The sequence below is a fragment of the Plectropomus leopardus genome, chromosome 4, assembly GCF_008729295.1.
Source record: "Plectropomus leopardus isolate mb chromosome 4, YSFRI_Pleo_2.0, whole genome shotgun sequence".
NCBI classification, from domain to species: Eukaryota; Metazoa; Chordata; class Actinopteri; order Perciformes; family Serranidae; genus Plectropomus; species Plectropomus leopardus.
This window is the reverse complement of record NC_056466.1, coordinates 37,642,225-37,665,492: the sequence shown is the minus strand read 5'-3', so window position 1 is coordinate 37,665,492 and position 23,268 is coordinate 37,642,225. Positions and strand designations below refer to the sequence as shown.

At 40.0% G+C, this 23,268-nt stretch overlaps 2 protein-coding genes across 2 annotated transcripts; both read left to right on the top strand.

Moving 5' to 3' along the window:
- Window positions 1-143: 143 nt before the first annotated feature.
- si:ch73-109d9.2 (uncharacterized protein LOC565042 homolog) lies at window positions 144-13,419 on the top strand. Its single transcript, XM_042485062.1, has 4 exons — window positions 144-848; window positions 10,084-10,208; window positions 10,497-10,605; window positions 11,496-13,419. The coding sequence occupies exons 1-4, from the start codon at window positions 584-586 to the stop codon at window positions 12,656-12,658; spliced, it is 1,662 nt and encodes a 553-aa protein (XP_042340996.1). The 5' UTR covers window positions 144-583; the 3' UTR covers window positions 12,659-13,419.
- Window positions 13,420-18,610: 5,191 nt separating this feature from the next.
- si:ch73-109d9.3 (fez family zinc finger protein erm) lies at window positions 18,611-22,121 on the top strand. The gene is made up of 4 exons (XM_042485060.1): window positions 18,611-19,431; window positions 19,506-19,648; window positions 19,797-19,893; window positions 20,667-22,121. The coding sequence occupies exons 1-4, from the start codon at window positions 19,128-19,130 to the stop codon at window positions 21,860-21,862; spliced, it is 1,740 nt and encodes a 579-aa protein (XP_042340994.1). The 5' UTR covers window positions 18,611-19,127; the 3' UTR covers window positions 21,863-22,121.
- The last annotated feature ends 1,147 nt before the right edge of the window (window positions 22,122-23,268 follow it).

The following is a 23,268-nucleotide window of genomic DNA, read 5'->3' as shown; positions in this document are numbered from 1 at the left end:
TTTACTAATCTCGACGTGGAAGCGTCGTTCTGTAACTGAGATCCGCAAAGCTGAAACGATTAATATTGTCCCAACTCAGGAGCCGTATTTTTAAATACCGGAAGTGCAGTTGTTTACGGAATCAAACGGAAATGCAAAAGCTCAGCGGAATTTATAACGTTAGATTACAGCAAATACATTTAATAACTTTTGCTACCAAACTGACCTTGCTGCAAACATAGTTTATGTGCAGTTAAATGTGGTTATTTAGTTAGCCACAATAGAGGTCGGAATCAGTAACGTCACAACTAGTGCAAAAAGCTAGTTAGCTAACGTCGGCATTACTCCGAACAGCAACTCTGCAGTTTGTTATCATGAGGTTTGGTGAGATGGAAGTAACCAAGTGGTGAAAGTGGACCAACCAACACACGTCTATAATCGTTACCCAGACTGAAAACCGAGTTTACTGACACTGGCACGTGTAGTAGACAGAGACGGACGTTACATGAGCCCGTGAGCTGCCACTCTCTTCCGCTCTGTGAAGTGCCAGTCCAAAGGTGCCTGCTCCTCAGTTCACTGAAAATAAAGGACTGGTAACACAAACATGGCCGAATCTATAGTGAAATTTCAGTCACAACTTTCTGGTGTCATGGAAACTGTTTTCAAAGCTGCCATGTATGAGATCACCCGGCTAGTGGAGGAGAGTTTTTTGGAGGAGGTGACCCGGTGCAGGGAGCAGGTGGAGTCCCTGAAGAGGCGGCTGAAATGGTCGGAGAGCCGACGGAAAGAAAGAGAGGGAGACCGGACGGGGAGATGTACCGACTGCGGACGAGTCGGGCCGCCCGGTGAAGAAGACCCCAGCGCCACAGGTGAGTCTATCAGCTGTTACTTATCTAGGCTGCATTAGGACTCATCTAGGACAATTGATTCCCATAATTAATTTGGTCACTGTGGTGACCTAAGGAACACTGTTGTTATGGATTAGATCGCCGAAATCAATTGATCACCTTGCTTGGGTCAAGTCAATGACGTTTGTGAACATGTTGGAGTATGATAGGCCATGTCTGAATAGTATTGACAGTGTCAGTGTACAGTTTTGTGTGCATTAGAGTGTTTTTTTCATGTCAATATCCGATGAGGTGACAGAGGGAAAAAAAGAACACTGTTTTAACTAAAGTTTGAGTGAACTGGGAAATAATTTAATACTTCTACATCAGAAATGTTACTGGCGTTAAGCCTCTGGTGCCTTGACATCTGGTTGATTAACAGTCACCACACACATATGAATTTACAAAAAATAATAATAATAATAACTTGTTTGACAGTCTTTTGTGATTTACATGTCTCTGAAACCAAAGTGAGAATATGTAAAAATAAGAACATTAAATAACTCTCTAATAATGAAATAAATTCAAGTATTTGTCCTGCTAGTGCCAAGATGCTTACAGAGTGCCATAGGATGCTGCAGCTGGTACACACTGCTACAAGCTGCAAGTATTCCTGAAAGACTCACTGTCTGCCAAAGCTGCATGATTGTCCCAATGCCAGAGGATGTCAGAGTGTGCCTGTAGCTGCCACATTGTGCCACAGCATGCCTCGAGCTGCCACCAGATGCCACAGCATACCTCTAGCTGCCACCAAATGCCACAGTGTGCCTGTAGCTGCCACCAGATGCTACAGCATGCCTGTAGTTGCTACAGCGTGCCACAGTATATCTCTAGCTGTCAACAAATGCCAGTGTATCTGTAGCTGCCACCAGATGCCACAGCTTGCCTGTAGCTGCCACCAAATTCCACAGCATACCTGTAGCTGCCACAGCGTGCCTGTAGCTGCCACATTGTGACAGGATGAGTCTCAGGGTGCCAAAATTTTGTTGGTTAGGTTGTGTATAAGATTGTTGTGTAAGTATATGTTTTTACAATGTTTAGAAATATAGGAGAGTATCTCCATTTCCTTTTACCCTTTGAAAACACTCTTTATATTTTTTTGTGAGTAATCCCACTGTAAACCATACCAGTTTGCAATTAGATTTTTCTTACACAGTAGTTGATAGTGCAAGATCATGGATCACGCTAGTCAGCTCCACTGTCTTCTACAGAGAAATCACTAAAGGTGAGCCATCTCCCTGACATTACCTTTGTTCTGGTATTTCTGGATACATGTTGTTAATGGGGGCAACAGACTATAAGTTTTTGTTTTGTTTTGTGTGGAATAATTTGCATAAATATTTGAATGGAAAATATGTCTAGAGACAGAGAATAAGCAGTAGTAGTGACTGTGAATAATGTAGGATAACAAAAGGACAATGGATACAGTAAATGGTGACTGTGTGGTGTAAATAAATTAATGTTGGAGAAATCAGCAACGGAAAATCACATCTCCTTTTTTCTGAATTTCTGGCTAAATAGTTAGGTTTATGGGTGCTGCAGCCCATGTGCACTTTAGATACAGATATTTGGTTTTGACTTATAATACGGTCAGTTTTTTTGGGGAAAAAGAAATTTACTGTTTTTACAAAATAAAATTAAATACAAACAATACAAATACAAATACAAAGTCATTAAAACACAAGACACAACAGTTCAACACAAAAACCACATAACCATTTATATGAAACCGATCATCTTTTATATAGCATTGAACAGGTCAATCGGCATTTTCATAGGATGCATTGACTCTGTAGCCCTTGTCATTGAACTCCTCACAGAACATGTCAAAGTCACTCTGGAACTGGAAAATGAACTGAAACAATTGACGCTGTGCAGAGGAATCTTCATTCCAATTGTCCCTTTGGAGTTCCTCTGCAACTTTGCGCTGCTCTTCGCTGTCCATCTGTGTTATCTCAGGAAGAGTGACTCTTCTCTTCAATAACTTGGTCTTGCAGCACTTGACAGCTAACAAAGTGTGTGCCAGTTTTTTTGAGGTACCACTGTCATTCTGTACAAAAAACATAGTTTTGAAAGAATGGAAGTCAATATAATTCAGACTGTAAGTAACTATTATGTGAACTCTAAGAATTATAAAGTGAAAGAGGAACTAAGAAGCCATTTCATATTATCCAAATTATGTCTATCTATTTTTTAGATATTTTTAGATTATGTTCAACCATCTATTAAACTAAATAATAATATTCTCAAATATTCTTGGTGAGGCCAGTGTAGAGATACCTTTTTGCTGTCAAGTTGGTTGTCTTGGTCTTGAGCTGTGGTGAATCTGCTTATGTGTTGTTCTCCACTTAAGCTTGAAGGAAAAAAGTTAAATGTTATAGAAATGCAGGGATTTAGTTCCCAATATCACAGACTAAATAACCTATGTTTATGAATAGAAAAGTGTTTATTTATTGACAATGTTTTTATTGCCACCTTTGAATTAAAATCATTTACAACCTGCCTATTTATCTCTGAATAAACTGGGTAGTTTAGGGGGGCACGGTGGTGTTGTGGTTAGCACTGTTGCCTCACAGCAAGTGGGTCCCTGGTTCGAAAACCCGGTTGGAACGGGGTTCGGTCCGTGGGCGGGAGCCCTTCTGTGCGGAGTTTGCATGTTCTCTCCGTGTCTGCGTGGGTTCTCTCCGGGGTCTCCGGCTTCCTCCCACAGTCCAAAGACATGCAGGTCAGGTTGATTGGTGACTCTAAATTGCCTTTAGGTGTGACTGTCAGCATGTATGGTTGTCTGTCTATATGTCTCGGCCCTGCGATAGTCTGGCGAACTGTCCAGGGTGTACCCCGCCTTCCGCCCGATGACAGCTGGGATTGGCTCCAGCCCCCCCGCAACCCTTACGAGGACAAGCGGTTACAGAAAATGACTGACCGACTGACTGGCAAATAGTGCAGGGTCAAAATGAAAAGTGCTATTAAAACAAGTATACTGTCAAGTCAACCGAAAAACAAAAAAGAAAAGGTACTTGATGAAGATTACCTTTGGTTATAGCCATCTGTTCTTAAAAAAAAAAAAGACACAGCGAGGCAATGACCAGGCAAGCAACAGGAAAAATTCTTAAAGGGAGGTTTTAGGTCCTGCCACCCACTAGCTCTGTGCCTCCTGCTTACCAAAACACATATCTTTTTTGAAACCATATCTACCTTTTCCAAACAGAGAGAAATATATGTTATATCTCACAATGAAAATAATTTACCTATTTGTCTTACCTTTGGGGATCATTCTGTTTCAGTAAGAGAAGTTCTGCCATGTGTCTCCAAAGATGAAGTTTGTCTTAGCCACTGGATTGTTACACATTTATGCACATTGAGTAAATGCATTTAATTTCTTACTGAGTTGCATAAAAACCATAGAACGTTTTATATACAAGCAGTATACAGGGTCACTCAGAAAAATAATATAAAAGTTATTTGCTACTGTACGGCCAATAGTTCCAATTTTTTAATACCACATGTTAATGACTCAACAAGAGAAAGGATATGGAGAAGTTTTTTGGCTATAAAGTTGTAAGTCTTAATGGAATACAGTCACTTCATGGCAGCCCAGCATGGCTATATTTTACTGTAAACAGATTCTGAGTGCATTTTGAGATCATGGTAACATTTCTAGTAAAAAATGTAATGGTCAAGGTTTGATAATTCACAACTGATGTGTATTTCTCAACCATACCTCTGGCAGAATGACACTTGAATGATACATGTGCTGCTCCACTTGAGTTCCTGGCATAGGGAGGAAGCTCTTCAGCCTGTCTATCATTTGTGCTGTCTACAAAATTTTACAAATGAAAGTAAATGCACATTATGTCTTTGATTCATAAATCTTGAGAAGCATTGTGGTGCCTGTCCTTTTTAGCACACATTGATTAACATGATAGTTTACACTCTACTACAGTGTTATCATAGAGTATACAAAGTGCTCACTATATTATATTTTTATCTCATCATTGCTTTGTGACCAAAAAAATACACATTGTTGTTATGAGGTAAACATGGCAATGTATTCTGCATACCTTCATTTCATCCAACAATGAGTTGTTGATGTCATATATCATCTGGAGCCCAGGATCATACCCCAAATGTCCAAATTGAATCTGTTTTTGCTGCTGCTATCAGCAACACAGTTATTTAATATTGTTAAAAGCTTGCAAGTAAGTGACATTTCTTTTAGAATAATGTAGTATCAGAATAGTACATTTAGTTAGACTTTTGTTTAGATTCTTTGATAAAGTTTTGGCTACACACAATTGATATTCATACCTGTATTTCTTGGTCTGTCAACATGCCGTCCACCTCAATTGATCCCAGGGCTTCCTTTCTGTGGACAGAAAACAAAACACTGACACAGTTGGCTAAACTCTGATTTCTACAGTTCTGCTACTTTGATAGGTTTGTCCAAGCTCTCAACTGTCATGTAGCAGCACTGTGTATTAAGTATTACAGACCTATGTCATTTAAGGCAACACTATGCAGTTGTCACAATTCCATCACCAAATTTAAGAGCATTGCAGTTACATGGAATGTCTGACCCATCTAAACTTAAAGGTTAGCATAGTTGACATCATTGCATGGCACTTACACATTTGTTTGGGGAACTTTGTTGCAGCCACAGTCAAAGTCTCCATCTGTCCATTGTCCTACAACTATTGCACAAGGGAAATAAATCCATTTCCCGTAGTTTTTGCACTGAAGCCATTCATAAGTCTGTATGTTGTCATGGGGAAATCTAAGGTAAAAAGATCAGTATCACTAATATCTTTTAAGTACACACAAAGATTTTACATACAGATACATGTTAACTATCCTTACAGCAGTTTATGTGGGTTTAATAGACATTACTTGAGCTATATGTTCTGCTTGATGCTAACTTAAACATACTTGCTAGTCCCAACTACATGATGAAAAATGCAGGCTCTTATTTCCCTTGCAATGCAGTAAGAGTAGGAGTCCCCCTCATTTTCTTCTTTCCTCAGCAGCCTGGCCTCCTCTCTTTCCATTTTCTTCATCTTATCACGGATGGGAGGGAAAACCTTTTCCAAAACATAAAAAGTGTCACTGGTCAGCTTAAGTCTAGACAATGGCATATATGAATAAGAAAAAGTGATTTAAAAAAAAAAAAAAAGACATCATTGTCATCAGCATTTCTTACACTTTTTGGGACATTCTCAATCATTTTAGCTGCATGATACAAACGTAGAGCCTGGCATTGAGTCATTGTTAGTCCCTCTCCTTGGGCATCTGTTTCAGTGACTTCATTCTCTGCACCCTAAATGAAATATTATAGGAGAGACAGAATTGTATAGTATTTTTAAGGAATAACTACATTTTTGTTGTTTATACACTCACTGAGCAAACAAAAATCCTACAATTGAAAGAGTCCCTTTGAATCCACTGGGCAGGGTAACTCTACCTCCAGTTTGTCAGCCCTCCCTTAATTCGGAACATGTTTCTGGGGGTACCAACAAGCAAATGGAATTAAATTTCAAAGAAATTGAAATTTAAGAAATTTAATGGGGTTAATGTGTGTTATTTGTACACTTGGTGAACACTGGGTGATGCAAAGTTACCTCAGAAGATCCATATCATCCTTTGGGATAGTAGTCATAGTCTTCAATGAATCATAGATCCAGATATGATTTTTTGGGGAAATCCAGAACCTATCAGAAAAAAAACTAATTCATATTTGTTTGATACATAGTTTGTCTTTATATTAGTCACAAATAAAAAACTACTTTAAAAGATATTGCACTAATGTTTTTTACCAAGAGACATAGTGTGTGACATAATGGAGCATTCCATTATGTTACCACATTCCACTGTAGCAACCATATTTATATTTACAAGCTGACAATGAAAATGTACATAATAGCTATAACATACCCACAGGACAAAGTGGTTGCCTGTTTCCTTACTGGCATGACCCACAAGTCCTGGCAGAAAGATAACATCTGCATCCTGTGATATTCTGTCAAGTCTTTGTTCGTGTGTTTGACTCCACTTCCTGTTTTATTTTGATATGTGTTCTCATTGTGTTTAGTGCAACTTTTACTTTCTGAGTTTTCCTGCCTGTTTTGCTTCATGTGTTTCACCTGTGTTTTGTTTCACCCACCTGTTTGCAGTTAGTAATCAGCCCTTGTTTATTTAAAGCCCGGTGTTTCCTCCATTCAGTTGCCAGATTGTCTTTGTCACACCAGTGTGTTCATGCTTTCCAGCCTTTCATTGTGTTTGCTTACCCTGTTCTTTGACTCTGCTTGGATTTAGGACTTTGTTACTTTTTTCGTGATTTCCCTAAATGGACTTTTTTGCCTTCGCCGCCTGCCTACAAGTGTATGACCCCCGTTTTCTTCAGTAAAGATTTGGATTTGATAAACTGTGAATGGTGTTTGGTGCCTTTCTCTGCATCTGAGTCCCAGTTTTGCACTAAAACGTTACACATCCTGTTGTGGAATTAAGAATTAGAAAGTTATCCTGTCACTTAAAATGAACTACTAGTTCATTCAAATTACAACGACTTTTAGAGTCTTTGTCTTTATTTTTTCATTTTGGTTTTGGGCCCAATCTCTGTGCCACAGTATGAAATTGAAAGTGCCAAGTGCTGTACTCTGGGGGAAAAAAACAATAGTAAGTTCATGTAAAGGACATGGTAAATGACATACAGTAATCACTCCCATAATTTTACAGCAAAAAATTTAACTTCAACTTCAGTGCCAAAGTAAAAGCACTTACTTTTGAAATTTCATTGGCAAGCTGTGCCACCCGCTAGTTCACAGCCTAATAAATGCATTCAATTTTAATTCTTAGCCGAGCACAAGTACATACAGTAAATGTTGGTTGCTTAAAAAATACATTTAAAGTACTGTTGACATCTAACAACTCCATAGGACAGACACTGATGATATCCTTCAAGGATAAAGGGAATTTTCTGCTGATGTTGACCATTACTGAACCTGTGAGAAGAGTCCTTAACTTCTCCTGTGTAAAATATAACAGTGATTAATAGTAAAACTACATTCTTAAGTTCCCAAGGAGGCTACCCAAACACAATGCATGTAATATCCACAGACATTTCACCTTATTGGGACTATAATAATTTTCATAGTGAATCTCACCTTTTCTGTGTCATCAGTTTTGTACTGTTTTCTGCCAAGAATGTGTTCCCCTTTTCCATGGCTGACTCCATCTTAATGTGAGTGGCAACAGCCGTGTGTTTGCCTACAAAGTAATGTATCATCAGGATAAACGACCAAATGAAAATCACTTTCATAATCACAGCCGGTAACTCAAAAAGGTAACATATACAAAATCACTTAAGGATGTGTGGAGTTGAATGAAAAGTTTCAGAGTTTTTTTTTTTTTTTTTTACAAACTCTTTAGGTGTTACTATGACATACCAAAATGTTTAAGGATAAAACGGTCCTGCTTTTCTTTTAAATTGATTTAATTTTTAATTGTTTGTATGAAATATGTTTATTTGTTCCACAAATGACAGTTTCAACAGACAGAAATATTAAAAAAAGAATAATAATGTTTTTTTAACAGTATGCTACAATTGCATGTCACATAAAAGGCCTTGCAAGGCTGTTCTGTATGTCTAGCAGATGTGACTATGAAAATGTTTTCAGTGCCTGTAGAAGAATTGAATTACAGTCTATAGTAATAAGTTGTTGAAAAATACTTTTCTAGGTGAAAAAAGTAATAATAATAATAATAATAATAATAAGAACAATAACAACAGTAAAGAATGCAACCTCTACACACTGTGATGATGAATAGTCTTACCTTCAGATTCCAACACTAACATGCCACATTGGCTTAACCTCAGTGGTGTGTTGCATATTTTTGTCATGTTTCTGTGGAAGCAATTGTTGATCTTCTCATTGTGCAGCTTGATACAAATTCTGACAGTCTGTTTGAAGAGAGCCTCCTTCATTTGGCAGAGAGAATAACGAAATGATCTCCGTTGATTTTTATGGTGGAACTGGTAGTACAGTGCATATCTGTTATTTGTTTTTGGTATCGGATGTGATGCTGTGAACAGATCGCTGTCTTGTACATGTTGCTGAGTTTCCCCTGCCTAGTCAAGGTCCACCACAAGTTTCTTGTCCTTGGCATCTGCTATGTTTTGTTTAGATGGTGCACATAGCCGACCATCATCTGGTTGAAAGAACTGATGCTCTGCTCTGTTGTTAATGTGACGTGCAACCGTGGCATCATTTTCTCCTGGTTTAAACTGAGAGTCAAAAGCTATCCATCTAACTACTTTCTGTTCTTTCCGTAGTTTGAATTCCCTAACAAAGTTAAACCAAACCTGTGATGCACTGGAGGTTGCTGCTTGTTTTAAAGCCTCTGTGAACTACCAGCCCTGTACCAAACAGCAGACTGGTGAACTTAGCAGAACATTTAGCAGCTGAAGAGCCAAACATTTCCCTCAACACTTTGTTGAGACTAAATAATGTAGCCAGAAACACAACTCCAAATGCTGATGCTGCTCTCTAATTGATGTGTAAACCAGCAAACAATGTGTTAGTAACCGTTTTGTTTGCAACTTGTCTCTGCTGACCCCAGGTGGCCAAATTCAGTTATGCTGTTTTATAACTACATTGATTTTTTGGGGGATTTGGCAACACCAAATTGTCAAATAATGTTTTCAAAAGTGGTCTGTTAAATAGAAATAAAGGAGAATATCTGACTGGGCTGCTAAATGTTCCATAATTTTCACCAGCTAGTCGTGAACTTAGTGTTTGGTTTGGGCAGGTAGTGTACAGTGGGTTTCTTGAGCTACAGGCAGCTGTAATTAACAGTTGCCTGTTGTGTCTAGAAATGATGATCTCAGAGCTATGAGACTCAGCCAAAAATGTAAAGCTGCAGGCTGGAAAACCAATACAATGAGATGCAAGTCAGTATAAAACCATGTAGAGCTGAGAGGAGCTGTAGATAGTTTTTTGTGAGTTCATCTCTGTCAGTGACATCTATCACATAGTTATTACATTCATAACTATTATAAAAATATTGATTATAGCTGTTTAAAGTTTCTTAAATTGATAGGCCACCTGGGTGGAGTATGACACATCGAAGCTTTCCTGAATTCTTCAAATGCAAAAAGAAATGTTCATGCTTTTTACAATCAAAAAAAAAGAAAGAAAGAAATGTTTCCTCTCCACTTCTACAGATAAAGGTCTTAAACAGGAGAGTGTGCTGCAAGAGATAAATGGCTGTCAGAGCACTGATGGAGAGACTAGTCATGAAGCGAAAGAGGCAAGACCAGAGGCCCACAGTGTCATGAAGACACTACAGGTAGACCACTGTTACATTATAGAGCTTCAATAAATGAGATTTAAATGTTTAAAATGTGTTTGTTAGCGCATTCATTGTTAATGTTATGGTTATACACATCTAATGACTTAAGTAATCTGAGTTTGATGATGTAAAATGATGTATATATATTTTTGCACTATTTTGTGTGACTTTTAAATGTCATAGCATAAGACAAGGCCTGTGATCTAATGCCAGCCTTATAGTTTCTCTTGAGGTGAGTGGGGTTAAAGCTCCTTTATCAGTGTTGTCTCTCTGCTTATCTGCCAGTGTCATGGTGTACAGGCTGAAAAGCTGGATAGGCTCCTCAAGGAGGAAATCCTTCGGATCACACCAGAAACAAATGAGTCCCAAGAGAGATGGGGAGTCAGTTTGGATGGTCAGTCTCTTTATTTATTCATAGATTGAGTTAAGCTATTTTAAGAATATTGATATTACATTATATCACCATAATACCACTGTTGCGATATAATATCATGTCTTTACACTGAGCTTCAAAGTCATTATTTTCAGAGTTCATTTTATAAACTAAATATATAAAGATGGACAGCACATCCCGACTTAACCCTGCCATGCTTAAGTGAAGCCAAACTATCTGGGATAAGACCACCATCATCTTGCACTGGTGATGTCATTTGGAGCCAGATTCTATGCAGTGGTGATCTCCGCGCTTGAGGAGTTCCCGCCATCCAGCCAATCCCTAGCAGCACCACTGAACATGAGCGCACAGATTGGCATATATAGCTTTCAATCATGGAGGATGTGTTATGTGCAACATATATGTGCAATATTTTGTACATGCAACTTTAATTATGTGCAATTTGTTTGTGCAATTTGGTACAGCTAGTGCTGTTTTGTTTAAATGTGGTTTGTTTCATTGTGACAGTCCAAGACAAATTTCCCCACGAGGAAAATAAAGTGCATCATATCGTATTGTGTCTTATTGTATCATATCGTATTGTATGGTATGGTATATCAGGGTGATGAACTAGCTTAAATAACATGAACCATCTTTGGAAAAAAATAATTTGGCATGTACTTTGTATTTGTAATTTGTCCCATGTCCAAAACATTAACATGGAGGGGTGGGGTTTATGGTCTGTACTGCAGCCAACCACTAGGAGGTGATCTAGATGTTTAAGCTTTACTTCATGGGAGCTGTAATGTTGTCCATCTTTATACAGTCTTTCTACTCTCTTATGTCATTGTAGTTCCTGTGCCCATGAATCCATAACTGTTTGAAAACCTTTTCCTCCTGTCATTGGCCAGAAACGGAGGCCCCAGGTCTGCCAGGGCCCAGTAAACATTGCAGTGACCAGAAGATCACAAAGTGTCATGTGAACTGGGAAGCTGGTTATGACCAGAAGCCAGAGTCAGACCAAGATGGACACTCAGGTGACCCATCTGAACCACTTTTTCAGGGCAGGTATGGTATGGATGATCTGGGTGGCTTTGACAAGACTGGCTATGGAGACTCCAGTATGATAGCCATGGATAACTTGGGTGGGTTACAAAGATCCCCATCCCACCTGGGTGAGGACCTGAGTTACATGGGGCACTATGAGGGGGATGTGGAGGCACCAGAAGAGGCAGAGCATCAAGTTTACCAAACAGGTGCCGCACGGAGTAGACGGAGCATGGTCGGCTTGCCTGCACGCTCTCCCACAAGGACTAACATTGACGTCAGTGGAGAGCTCAGCTGTTTATTGATCAATGAAGAAGGGTATTTACAGGACTCAAGTATCTTGTATCCCGAAAATGTTTCTGGGGATTCAGGCGGCAGGTTGAACTTCAAGGGCCAGGGCATTCGCATTGACCCATCTTCAGACAGCACAGGGGACACATATGGAGCATCAGATCTATACGGTGATACCTTAAACCTGGGAGAGAGACTTCAGCATCAGGCAGGAGGAAGAGGAGTTAGGAGACATACCTGTAACCAGTGCTCCATGTCCTTCCCTGATTCGACCTCACTAAAGGACCACAAGCAGACACACAAAGGCACTGGGCAAGTGCCACCATACCCCTGCACCCAGTGTGGAAAGACCTTCACCCAGGCCTGTAACCTCAAAGTCCACCAGAGAATTCACTCAGGGCAGGGCCTCCACCTCTGCAGCCATTGTGGTAAAGGCTTTTCGTCTTTCTCTGACCTGAAGACACACAAGTGTGGCCAAACAGGTGACAAACCTTACTGCTGCACTGTGTGTGGGAACAAGTTCAGCCGCCTCTGGAATCTCAAGTTGCACCGGAGAATTCACACACAGGAAAAACCTCATCAATGCACCATGTGTGACAAGAGCTTCACACGAGCAGACATATTGAAAGTTCACCAGCGAACCCATACAGGGGAACGTCCATACTGCTGCACTGTCTGTGGCCTCAGCTTCAAACGCCTCGATCATCTGAAATCACATCAACGCAAGCACATATAAAGCATCAGTCAATTTAAATTTGTTAATTGTAAGAAGAGATTTAAACATGAATGTTGTTACTAAGGGTTCATGGGTGTTTTTTTTTTCTTCTTTTCAATTTCTTTGGTTTTTATTTGAAAAAAAAACATTTATTGGTATGACAAATATACAACACAGAAAAAAATATGAAATATCTCTTATTTGTACCCATTTATACTGCATTTCGTTACTGTAAAAATGACTGATTTGAGTAATTTTATCTTTGCAATTACATTACTACAACTGAGGAATAGGGCCATGTTAAAGAAAAACAAACAGTAGATTTTGAGAATTAAGTCACAATATTACAACAATAAAGTCACAATTTCAAGAAAATAGTTGTAATATTACAAGAAAAAACTTGTACAATTATGAGAAAAAAGTTAAGATATTATGAGTGTAGGATTACAACAGAAACACTACATAAATGTAGGATGTTTGTATGGCTGGCTGGCTCTGGAGTTAGGTGGACAAGATGAAATGTTGAAGAAGCTCAGGAGGCAGAAGTCCGTGCAAAAAAGTTGATTGATTAACCAAAACTTCCAAATGAGACAGTGAGCAACAAAAGTCCTGTGAAAAAAAACTAAGTGGGGTGTCCAGTGGCTTAGTGGATTAAGCAGGCACCCCATGTATATTGGCACTGTCCATGCCACAGCGATCGCAAGTTCAAGTCCAGCTCGCGGCCCTTTGCTGCATGTCATCCCCTCTCTCTCCCCCTTTCACGCTGCTGATCTGTCCTATCTAATAAAAAATAATCTTTAAAAAAAAAACAACTAAAAAGCAAAAAACAACTGAGGAAAAAACAACTAAAAAGAATACCTCAGTCTCCCAGTAAGCTGCCTCTGTAATTAAGTAACTCCTAAATGTAATTCTCACAAGCCAACACCAACAGTTAACTGGCAAAATATCTACAAGTGAGCCAGAATCATTACATCCCTGTCTCTAGGATAATAAATGCTTCCCAAATCTCAATCTATCAGTCACCAATGTCTGATCACACAGCCACAGCCAGAAGAACTGCTGAATAACATCCTCAGTCTTCCCTAAGATCAGAGAATTAGGTACTATGGTATAAAACATGACAAAGTATGAATAAATGATGCAAAGTGATGGACGAATGGGAAATTATGAGATAAATGTTAAAAAATCATAGATTAAAAGTGGACATTTTGGACAGTGTCTTACCATATATTAACCAATTCCAGTTTTCATCTGTTATTTTATTTGTCATAAAATTATGAGCTTAATGACATAATATTCCGACTTTCATTTCGTAAATGGATAATTTTAATATCATAATAATGCAACTTTTTTTTTTAGTAAATTTAACTTGAATTTCATAATATCACAACTTTATTCTTGTAAATGTAAGAGTTTTTATGCCTCCATGCCATTGATAACTGAGGCCAGAGGCAAAATGTTTGGGAGTCGGGCCATACATCCATCCAGCCATTCTTGTGAACGCAATATCTCAAGAACACCTCAAGGGATTCTCTTCCAATTAAGCACAAATATCCACTTGCCATCAAGGTTGAACTGATAGATTTTGGCATTCAAAGTTCAAGATCAGGTGACCTCGTCTGTTTTAGTCTTGTGAATGTCATATCTCAAGAACAAATTGAGGTTTAATTTTCTCAAATTTTGCACAAATGTTTACTTGGACTCAAGGATGAACTGCGTAAATTTTGGTGGTCAAAGGTCAAAGCTCAGGGCCACTGAGCCCCGTCTGTCTCATTCTTTTGAATGCATTATCTCAATAACACCTCATGGGAATTCCTTCAAATGTGGCACAAACATTCTAGTTGACTCAAGGATGAAGTGATTAGGTTTTGGTGATCTAAGGACATGGTGACCTTGCATTCATCTTATTCTTGTAACAACGGTATCTTAAGAGCACCATGAAAAAATGTATTTTAACTTTGCATGGATGAAGGATGACCTGAATAGATTTTGGTGATTGAAGGTCAAGTTCATGTTAACCTTGCATTTGTCTATTCGTGTGAAAGCGATATCACAAGAACACATTGAGCGAATTTCTGCAGATTTGACGCAAATACAGTGGTCCCTCGCTATAACGCAGTTCACCTTTTGCAGCCTCGCAGTTTCGCGGATTTTTTTTAGTACAATTTTGCATGCTTTTTTTTTTTTTTTACAGTGCATTGTGTTCTGCGTCCTGATTGGCTAAGGGACTGTAGACCATTGTCAATCAATCTCCTCTGTGCAGTGTCTCCTGTACAGTACAGAATGCATTCAGCTTGCAAAATTTACATAAATCTTCGATCGCTAGGCACGGTCGGAGGAACTGTGAAATACTCGTGAGTCACTATTAATAATTTCTTATGTGTCCAACCTCGTAGGTTGATCGTTAAAATTAAATTCGTTAGTTCTACAAGCCATGATTATTATTTATAGGAAAACGTTTATATTTTTATTTCTCAAACAAATGTTTGGGCCTGAAAACAGGTTTTGATCTTGGGTTTCATTCTATAATACTGGACTTATTTAGAAGGTTTGAACTTTGTGTTTGTGTTGATGTGTTATGTTATGATGATAATGCCTGTCCTAGAAAAGTGTATAAAGTGTGTAGTGAGGGGTTTTACAGCCTTAAAACATCTATAATAAAAAAATTGTAAATTGTATTATTCTATTATTGTAAAAAATAAAGCTGACTACTTCGCGGATTTCGCCTATTGCGGGTTATTTTTAGAACGTAACTCCCGCGATAAACGAGGGACCACTGTACTCACTTGGATTTAATGATGAGGTGATTAGAATTTGTTATTGAAAGGTCAAGGTCACTGTGACCTTGCATCCATCTCACTTTCGAGAATGCATTATCTGAAGGTTGCTCGAAGGGTGTTTTTTCAAATTTGATTAGAATCTGGTGGTCAAAAGTCAAAGGTCAAGGTCACGGTGACCGCATAAAGCATGTTTTTTGCCATAATTCCAGAATTCATACTCTCAAGTTTTACACAAATGTCTAAAAGGATGTAAGGATGACGTTTTGACATTTTACATCTAAGAGGTCAAAGGCAAACGGTGACATCATAATGGTCTGCAAAATCAGTTTTCTGGCCATACTTTACCATCATAACTCAAGAACAGAAGGGGAGACATTTGGTCAGATACTGAATTGGTGACACTAATCTGTAAACTGTGCTGATTGTAGAGATCTTCTGTGCTGCTGGGGGGAAGATGTGTGTGAAGCACTCATGTTTTCACAGACATGGATGTAAACTAAGTGCAACTTGACTGGTGCGCGGAGGAATACAACCACATAGCAGTATTTTTAGTTTCCTCATACTACTATGACTTTTTTCTCAAAATTCCAACTTCATTCTCATAATATTATGACTTAATTCTCAAAATATAACATTTCTTTTTAAGATGGCCCTAATCCTTTATTGGATATCACAGATTTTTTTAAAAAAGACATCTGTTTATGTTTTGTCCAGCATCTCCTTTTGATTTTTTAAGACAATGAACTCACTTGAAATTGCTTGGAGCAAACATGATAAGAAAAAAACACTTTGGTCATTTCATCTGCTAGGTATAGCATTTCTTTTATGTTAAGGCCTAGGACCCAACCTCAATATTCCATAAACTGCACTGCAGTACAAAGTGAGGGTGTGTATTTTAATGTGATTACTTCCACAGTCATTTACTTTGTCCTTTTTGAATTAAAGTCTATAATGAAATTTAACTGTGATGTGAATCCTTTGTGGTTAGGGAAAAAACTAGAGAGTGCTGGAGTACAGCAACCACTTCTACATTTTAATGCACTAAATAATTATTTATTAGTATATATGGTACAAACAGTGTGTTGCATTTTGCATTTTGTGTTTGCCAGCGAGGGGAAGGCAGGGAAAATTATAGGGGAGCAATAGAGGGGCAAGATATATTGTGCAAAGTGAGAGGTGAAGAATACCAAGCGCTGAACCCCTTTGCTGCGGATGAGGAGTAACATTAAAGACAAATCAGGGTAGCACCATCAATGCTTTGGAATATGACATGGGAAATCTTTGGAGGGTCCTTGACTACTCAGATGACATTTCAGTGCTTTCTTTTTCTTTCAATAGAGGTTTGATCCTTCATCCAGTAACTTTTGCTAGAAGCAGGATAGAAAGTGGTTGAGAGGTGACGATGCAGTTTGGAAAGTGGTTCTAAAGGCTGTCATCATAACTTATTTACCCTCATCTCAGAAAAGGATTAATTAATTAATTAATGTCAAACACTCATTCATCACTCACTCAATAATTTACCAATAAATATGAAAGTTGTCGGGAATGACAAACAGAGAAACCATGCGGTAAGTGTTACCTCACTTTTGATGAGTTTACCACAAGGGGACAGTGCAGTACATTTAAGTTTGCACAATTACCGAAAAGAAAAAAAATGGTAAAAAAAGAGGATATAAAACAGTTTACATGTGTAGGTGAGGTAGAAACCCAATTGTGTGTTTTTCTAAGGACCTCACCTAAAGAAAAAAATGAAATATATAGACTTAAAATATGACATTATGCAAAGTAAAATATCTATATGAATACATAACTTCCACTCAATCATCACTAATGAAAATACATTAACATCGAATAAATCAGTATAATGCAGAAACACAGCAGCCACACTACTCAGCTACAGTCTATACAGTACCAAAACGTTTTGACATCAGACCACCTTTAAGTTTCTTTTTGTATTGGGACAAAGACACATGTGCTGTCCTCTAGATGTGTGATGCATTGGTAGGCAAAGGTTTTTTTGTTTGTTTAGTTGGATAAAAATTACCCAAGGAATTATAGAGTAAAAAATTAATTTAAGTTTTCTGGTAAGATTGTTTTCTGGTAAGACTGTGAACATCAGATACATTTAGCATTCAAAACCTTTGTGGATACCATGTAGAATAATATTGTACATAATATGTTTGTATGTAATATTTGATTTCAATAGACTACAATGTGAAAACACTCTGTTACAAGAAAAAGCCCTGCATTAAGAGCATAATCAGGAAAATGTACTAAGTAGTAAAAAGTAAAAGTAACCAGTGCAGACAAGGCTTATAAGGCAACAACAACCCCCCCCCTCCCCCCCCCCCCCCCCCCCCCCCCCCCCCCCCCCCCCCCCCCCCCCCCCCCCCCCCCCCCCCCCCCCCCCCCCCCCCCCCAATGCTTCACACACTTTTTTATTTAAAAAAAAAAAAAAGATAAAGAGTTCAATGTTTATCAAAATAGTTGTCAACTGATTTTCTTGACTGATTGAACAGCTAATCATTGCAGCTGTACTTGTATAAACCGTTATACTTTAATTTGTAATAATTTAATTTAATTTAATTTGTAACAAGACATCATATTTTATAAACTCTTGCTATATTTTTATAGCCTATGCAAAAATCTTAATTTGTAATTTAAGCTTTGACATAAAGAGTACAATATTCCCCTCTGAAATGTAGGCCTTGTGGAGTGAAAGTATAAAGTGGCATCGTTACATTAGCAACCTCACTGCTAACGGTATTTAATTATTACACGGAGAATCAAGCGCGCATACTTCAGGAACGTTTAATCCAGGTTTTAATCTATTAATCAATTTAATCAATCATAATTTAATGTGTTACAAACATAACGGTCCGGGTGGCAACAACTCTCTGTAGTCCCCTTTACAGAACAGGCATAAGAAGAATTGACTCGAGTTAAGTACAGGTACCTCAAATTCGAACACAAGTACAGTATTTGAGTAAATTTACTTTGTTAGATTCCTCCACTGCGCATGGAACCTGTGTGTGTCGTAGAAGAAAAGCTGGTGAAACAGAACTGAGGGTCTGACTGCTTGGTGCAGCCTGTTGGTTTCACTTTACAGAAACGCGTTTTGTAATTCCCAGACTTCAGGTAAGGCCACCGTACTGCGTATTGTGTGACGTCACGAGCAAAAACAAGAACTATGAGCGATTGTTGAAACGTTAGCTCGGTGAAATGCTCCGTGCACATGAACATCAGTTTCACAGTTGTCACCAGTGGACTCCATCCACACACGTGTGAACCTTTCAGCACGTGAGGCTCGAAGGTGCTCCGGGCCGTGGGGGTCGCAGATGTTTGCGGTTAGTTGACGGTAATGCTGCATTCGTTTAGCATGAGCTAAGAGCTCATGTTAGCTAACTAGGTGACGATTTGAGTTGATATGTCGGTAATCGGTGTCAGTAAGTAGGTCGATGGGCATGGGTCCAGCCTTTTAACCTTTGTAATTGAATGATAAGCTGTTTATGACCGGAAATATCAACGCCAGCATGCGGATGTGTTGCTGGACAGAGACTGCTCTGTGATAATGGTGAACAGCCTGACGGTCAACGACCTGTGCTAGCGTTAGCGTTTTCCAAGCACACATCCTCTCTCTTATTGTTTTTTAAACTGCTTTCCACGATCACACGGATTCTGTTTGAAAACGCGGGACCTGTCGCTCCACCATGTCGGACCTGGACACCCTCATTGTGACCTTCCAGACCCAGCTGTCGGATGTGATGGAGACCGTGGTGAAGACAGCCATGTATGAGGTCACCAGGCTGGTGGAGGACGGATTCCTGGAGGAGGTGCAGCGCAGGAACCAGGAGGTGGAGTCCCTGAGGAGGCAGCTGCAGTGGGCTGAGAGGAAGTTAAGTGACCGAGGCGGTAGAGAGGAAGGGGGGATTGGAAGCTGTGTCCACTGTGCCAAGGATAATGTGGACCTGTCCAGTGACTGTGCAGAGGATGGATCCAGAGGACAGAGGGATGGTGAGAACATATAGAAAGATCCTTGTATAGCCTCTCTGTATTATGTTTTTCTACCTGAGTGCTCTTTTTTTCAGACATTTTAGAGGCCTGTGGTGTGAAAGCAGAGGGTGGCTCTCTGGAGCAGTGGGCTGTAAACCACACACAGGAATTTCTGCCAGAGTCAACACAGGCAGCAGACACCCCTACATCCACACACAGCCCCAAGGGGGAATCACAGGTGGGTCACAGAACTCCTCTCTGTGATGGGACAGAAGTGTTGTTCTGAGGGGCTGTATGCACGTCTGATCTGACAGAACAGTTCTGCATTCAACTAACAAACCATAATGAAGCCATATATCCTCTGCTGTGTTCTCTGTGTTGTTCAGATAATCGAAGATGAAGATGTGTTGTCAGCGGTGCATGTGCAGGAAGAAGTCAATAAGGCGTCTTTTTCTTCTAAACATTGGAGTGGCCACCTTGATGGTGAGAATTGTGGCATATAGGTATAGATTAGTTCTGACCAAAAGAAGTTTTTCGTGAGTGTTGATATACAGTACAACATCACTGGGACTCTGCATGTATCACTCCCCTTTACAGCAACTCTAAACCATTAATTAGGCAACATTAACAGTCAGTAGTCATCTAACGTTATTGTAGATTGCTCCAATGTTTTAAGACCACAGAAGTCTCCTCTGACTGGTAGTATCCCTTGAAATGTACATGAGTAGAATTCTGCCTGATGCAAAAGCCGTCTACCTGCAGCCCAGGAGGGGGCCAGCTGTGATGGTAAGGTTTTGGTAAACCAGCATTCACTGAGCGTAAACCAGCTGCCACAGATTTTACAAGGATGTGCAATGAGACAGAGACACAGTTATCTTACACCAACCACAGCCTGAGAAACACCGACACACACACACACACACATGCTGTCTGATGCTATAATGTGGAGGTGACAGAGATCACGGCAGTGAGTGGACACACACTGGAGCGACGTACTGTCTGATCAAACTAACTCGTCTGAATCACACAGGCCGCCAAAGTGACTGGACACACAGGTAAATGTTCATGATACTAAGCAGCTGATCTGTACAGAACATATTGTGAAAATATTGTTATCGTGAACTTTTTTGGCCACAATAATCATGTTGTGATAATCTGAAATCAAAAAATGAAATGGCAGAAACCAGCTGGCTGTCTGAAACTGAAGAAGGCAGTCGAGGTCATTAATATAACCTTTATGTCTATTCATTCTGTAGGTAAAGCTGGACCTGAATCTCACAGCGCTCCTGAGAAGACTGAGGCACAAACCAGACAGACTCAAGAGAACAGTGAGGAGTTACTGAGGGACATTATTAAACAAGACCAACAGACGCCTGCTGCGTACGTCTTTCCTGAAGACCAGGAGGAAACACGCCTGACTACAGATCCATCAGTAGATGTGGACAGTGGTTGGACTGGCCTTACTGTCACAGCAGCTGGCCTGCTGCGCAATCAAAGCCCTGCAACAGAAAAAGATTGCGATCCATCCAAAATTAGAGGTCCTCTAAAGCAAACAGAACCCGAGCTGTCCAGCTCTGTCTCAGCAGAGGTTGATGCTGTCGATAGTGCAACTAGGGATCCGATTTCATCCTCAGCACCCCCCAAGGCAAGACTGAGGCACAGTGATGGGCTGGGTGTGACTATCAAGCAGGAGGTTATAGTTGATGCTTATGGCTGTGTGGAGAACCGTTCTAAAGACAAGAAAATGACAAAGTCTGGGATGGCATCTTTTCCATGTTTAGTAAAACAGCACAGGTTGAATTCAGAGGCACTTAAGCAGAACCACATTTCCCACAAAGCCACTGTGCAAGAAGTTATGAAGTTTCATTCCAAAGTGGGTTCAGGTCTCAGATTGCAAGCTGCCATACAGCACCTCCACCGCCCGATGAAAAAGCCCCCTCACACACTCTCCACCAGTGTCAGCTCAGCTCTGTCTACCGCACACTCTCAGGTTGTGAACTTGAACCCCCTCAACAGAACTGCGTCCACATCTAAAGTTGCGCTGCCTCCTCCACTCTCAATCCAGCGAGCTCACCTGGGCGACAGACAAGCACATCACCGAACCAGTGCTCCGTGGGTCAGCATCAAAACGCATCAGTCTGCAAACTCCCATCACAGCCACCCCTCACCCCACACAGACTCTCACGCTGGCCCCAGGCACCTCCTGCGCTGTGGCCAGTGTGGGAAATGCTTTCCCCACCCCAGCAACCTCAAGGCCCACTTGCAGACTCACACAGGTGAGCGGCCTTTCTGCTGCTCCCTCTGCGGTCGCAGCTTCACCAAACTGAGCAACCTCAAGGCCCACAGACGGGTCCACACCGGAGAGAGACCGTACTGCTGCTTAGCTTGTGGCAAACGCTTCACCCAGAAATGTAACCTGAAACGCCACCAGAGGATCCATGTGGATGTATGATGGCAGTGATAAAAAGACAACTTTGATGTGTTAGTTTCTTTAGATCAGGATGCTACAGTGTTGCCTTTGTAGTGTTTGAGATCACAAAAATGCTTCTTGTGTACTCATTTCTCCCAAGTGATTGTCCCCAGTTCTTTTGTGCATTTCAGAAGGTTCATCTAGTAACTTGTCGTTGTGCTATTGAAGGACGGAAAGCAGTGTGTTGTAAATTATTACAGAGGTCAATTGTCACTTGGTCAATAAATATTTATTCTGTTAATATAGTCAAACTCAAATTCTTCCATCATATCAACGGCATCACATCTGTGAGGAAAAACACACTCACTATATAAACCGAATCACAATAATCATTTACAATAACTTCAAGATAGAAAACCGCTGCATCATGTATATATAATCAAATGGCGCTGAACAAACTCTGCCTTTGAGCACTTTTAAGCAACCTAAAAAAATCAATATCAGTTAGGTGAACCCTATATGTAGACTATTTTCATTGCTTTACCTTGCTGTCAGACAGCCCATATCGACAGGGATTTGAAGTTGTTTTATCAAAAACAGACTCCACAGAGAAAAATTTCACTCCACTGAGCTGCTGCTCTACTGCTGCCTCCATCAGCTGTTCTGGAAGGTAAAGTGGAGCAAATATTCAAATAAAGTTAAAGTGCTTTGCGTTAAAACGGCTATTGTTTCATGCACTGCCAGAAATCAGACTTGAGAGTAAATCACCAAGGGTGTCGCACCTTTCATCAGGTCAACATCATATCTACAGTAATTCAGGCAGCACCTCAGATTATTCAGCCATATCGACGATTATTTCTTGAACCATGATGTGTGTCCTATTCACAATAGGAATGAGCTCAGATGTTCTCCTAACTAAGGCAGTAAATACATCACCCTTTTTACTGCACAGCATTGTGGGATCCCATTCAGTGGAAATGAAGTCAGTTAGCGACATCTGAGTGTGGACCCCTATGTCCAAATCCTTCTATTGCCATTGAGCAGGTTTGGCCAGCAAAACGTGTGGTAACAGAGCTCCATACAGCTCATTCTGAGATAGAGATACAGAAACAGTGACAGCCTACGTTGTCCAGAAAATATGTTATTAATACAACCTTTCTACTTCCTGTTTTATTTCATACCATACATTCTCAAACTTTCAAAACTTTCATCTGGTCCCTCAGATACATCTAATGTGCAGTGTAATCAGTCTGCATGTAACAGGCTGCTGGGGTGCTGTGAGTGCTTTTGTGCATGTGCTTTTTTGAGAAACTCAGCATTCACCTGATGCTATAAGGACAAGAGACCATTCTGATGTGTGTAGGATTGAGTTTGGACTGCATTTCGCCATTTGCGTGTTCACAGGCAGTCTGGTTACTTTAACCCATCTAAAGACAAAGTTAACACAA

Bases quoted from the DNA above. Each gene is read 5' to 3' on its own strand.
- si:ch73-109d9.3 (XM_042485060.1), top strand. From the start codon at position 19,128: ATGTCGGACCTGGACACCCTCATTGTGACCTTCCAGACCCAGCTGTCG. The intron at 19,432-19,505 runs GTGAGAACATAT...TCTTTTTTTCAG, and splicing joins ATCCAGAGGACAGAGGGATG to ACATTTTAGAGGCCTGTGGT. The intron at 19,894-20,666 runs GTGAGAATTGTG...TTCATTCTGTAG, and splicing joins TTGGAGTGGCCACCTTGATG to GTAAAGCTGGACCTGAATCT.
- si:ch73-109d9.2 (XM_042485062.1), top strand. From the start codon at position 584: ATGGCCGAATCTATAGTGAAATTTCAGTCACAACTTTCTGGTGTCATG. The intron at 849-10,083 runs GTGAGTCTATCA...CCACTTCTACAG, and splicing joins AGAAGACCCCAGCGCCACAG to ATAAAGGTCTTAAACAGGAG. The intron at 10,606-11,495 runs GTCAGTCTCTTT...GTCATTGGCCAG, and splicing joins ATGGGGAGTCAGTTTGGATG to AAACGGAGGCCCCAGGTCTG.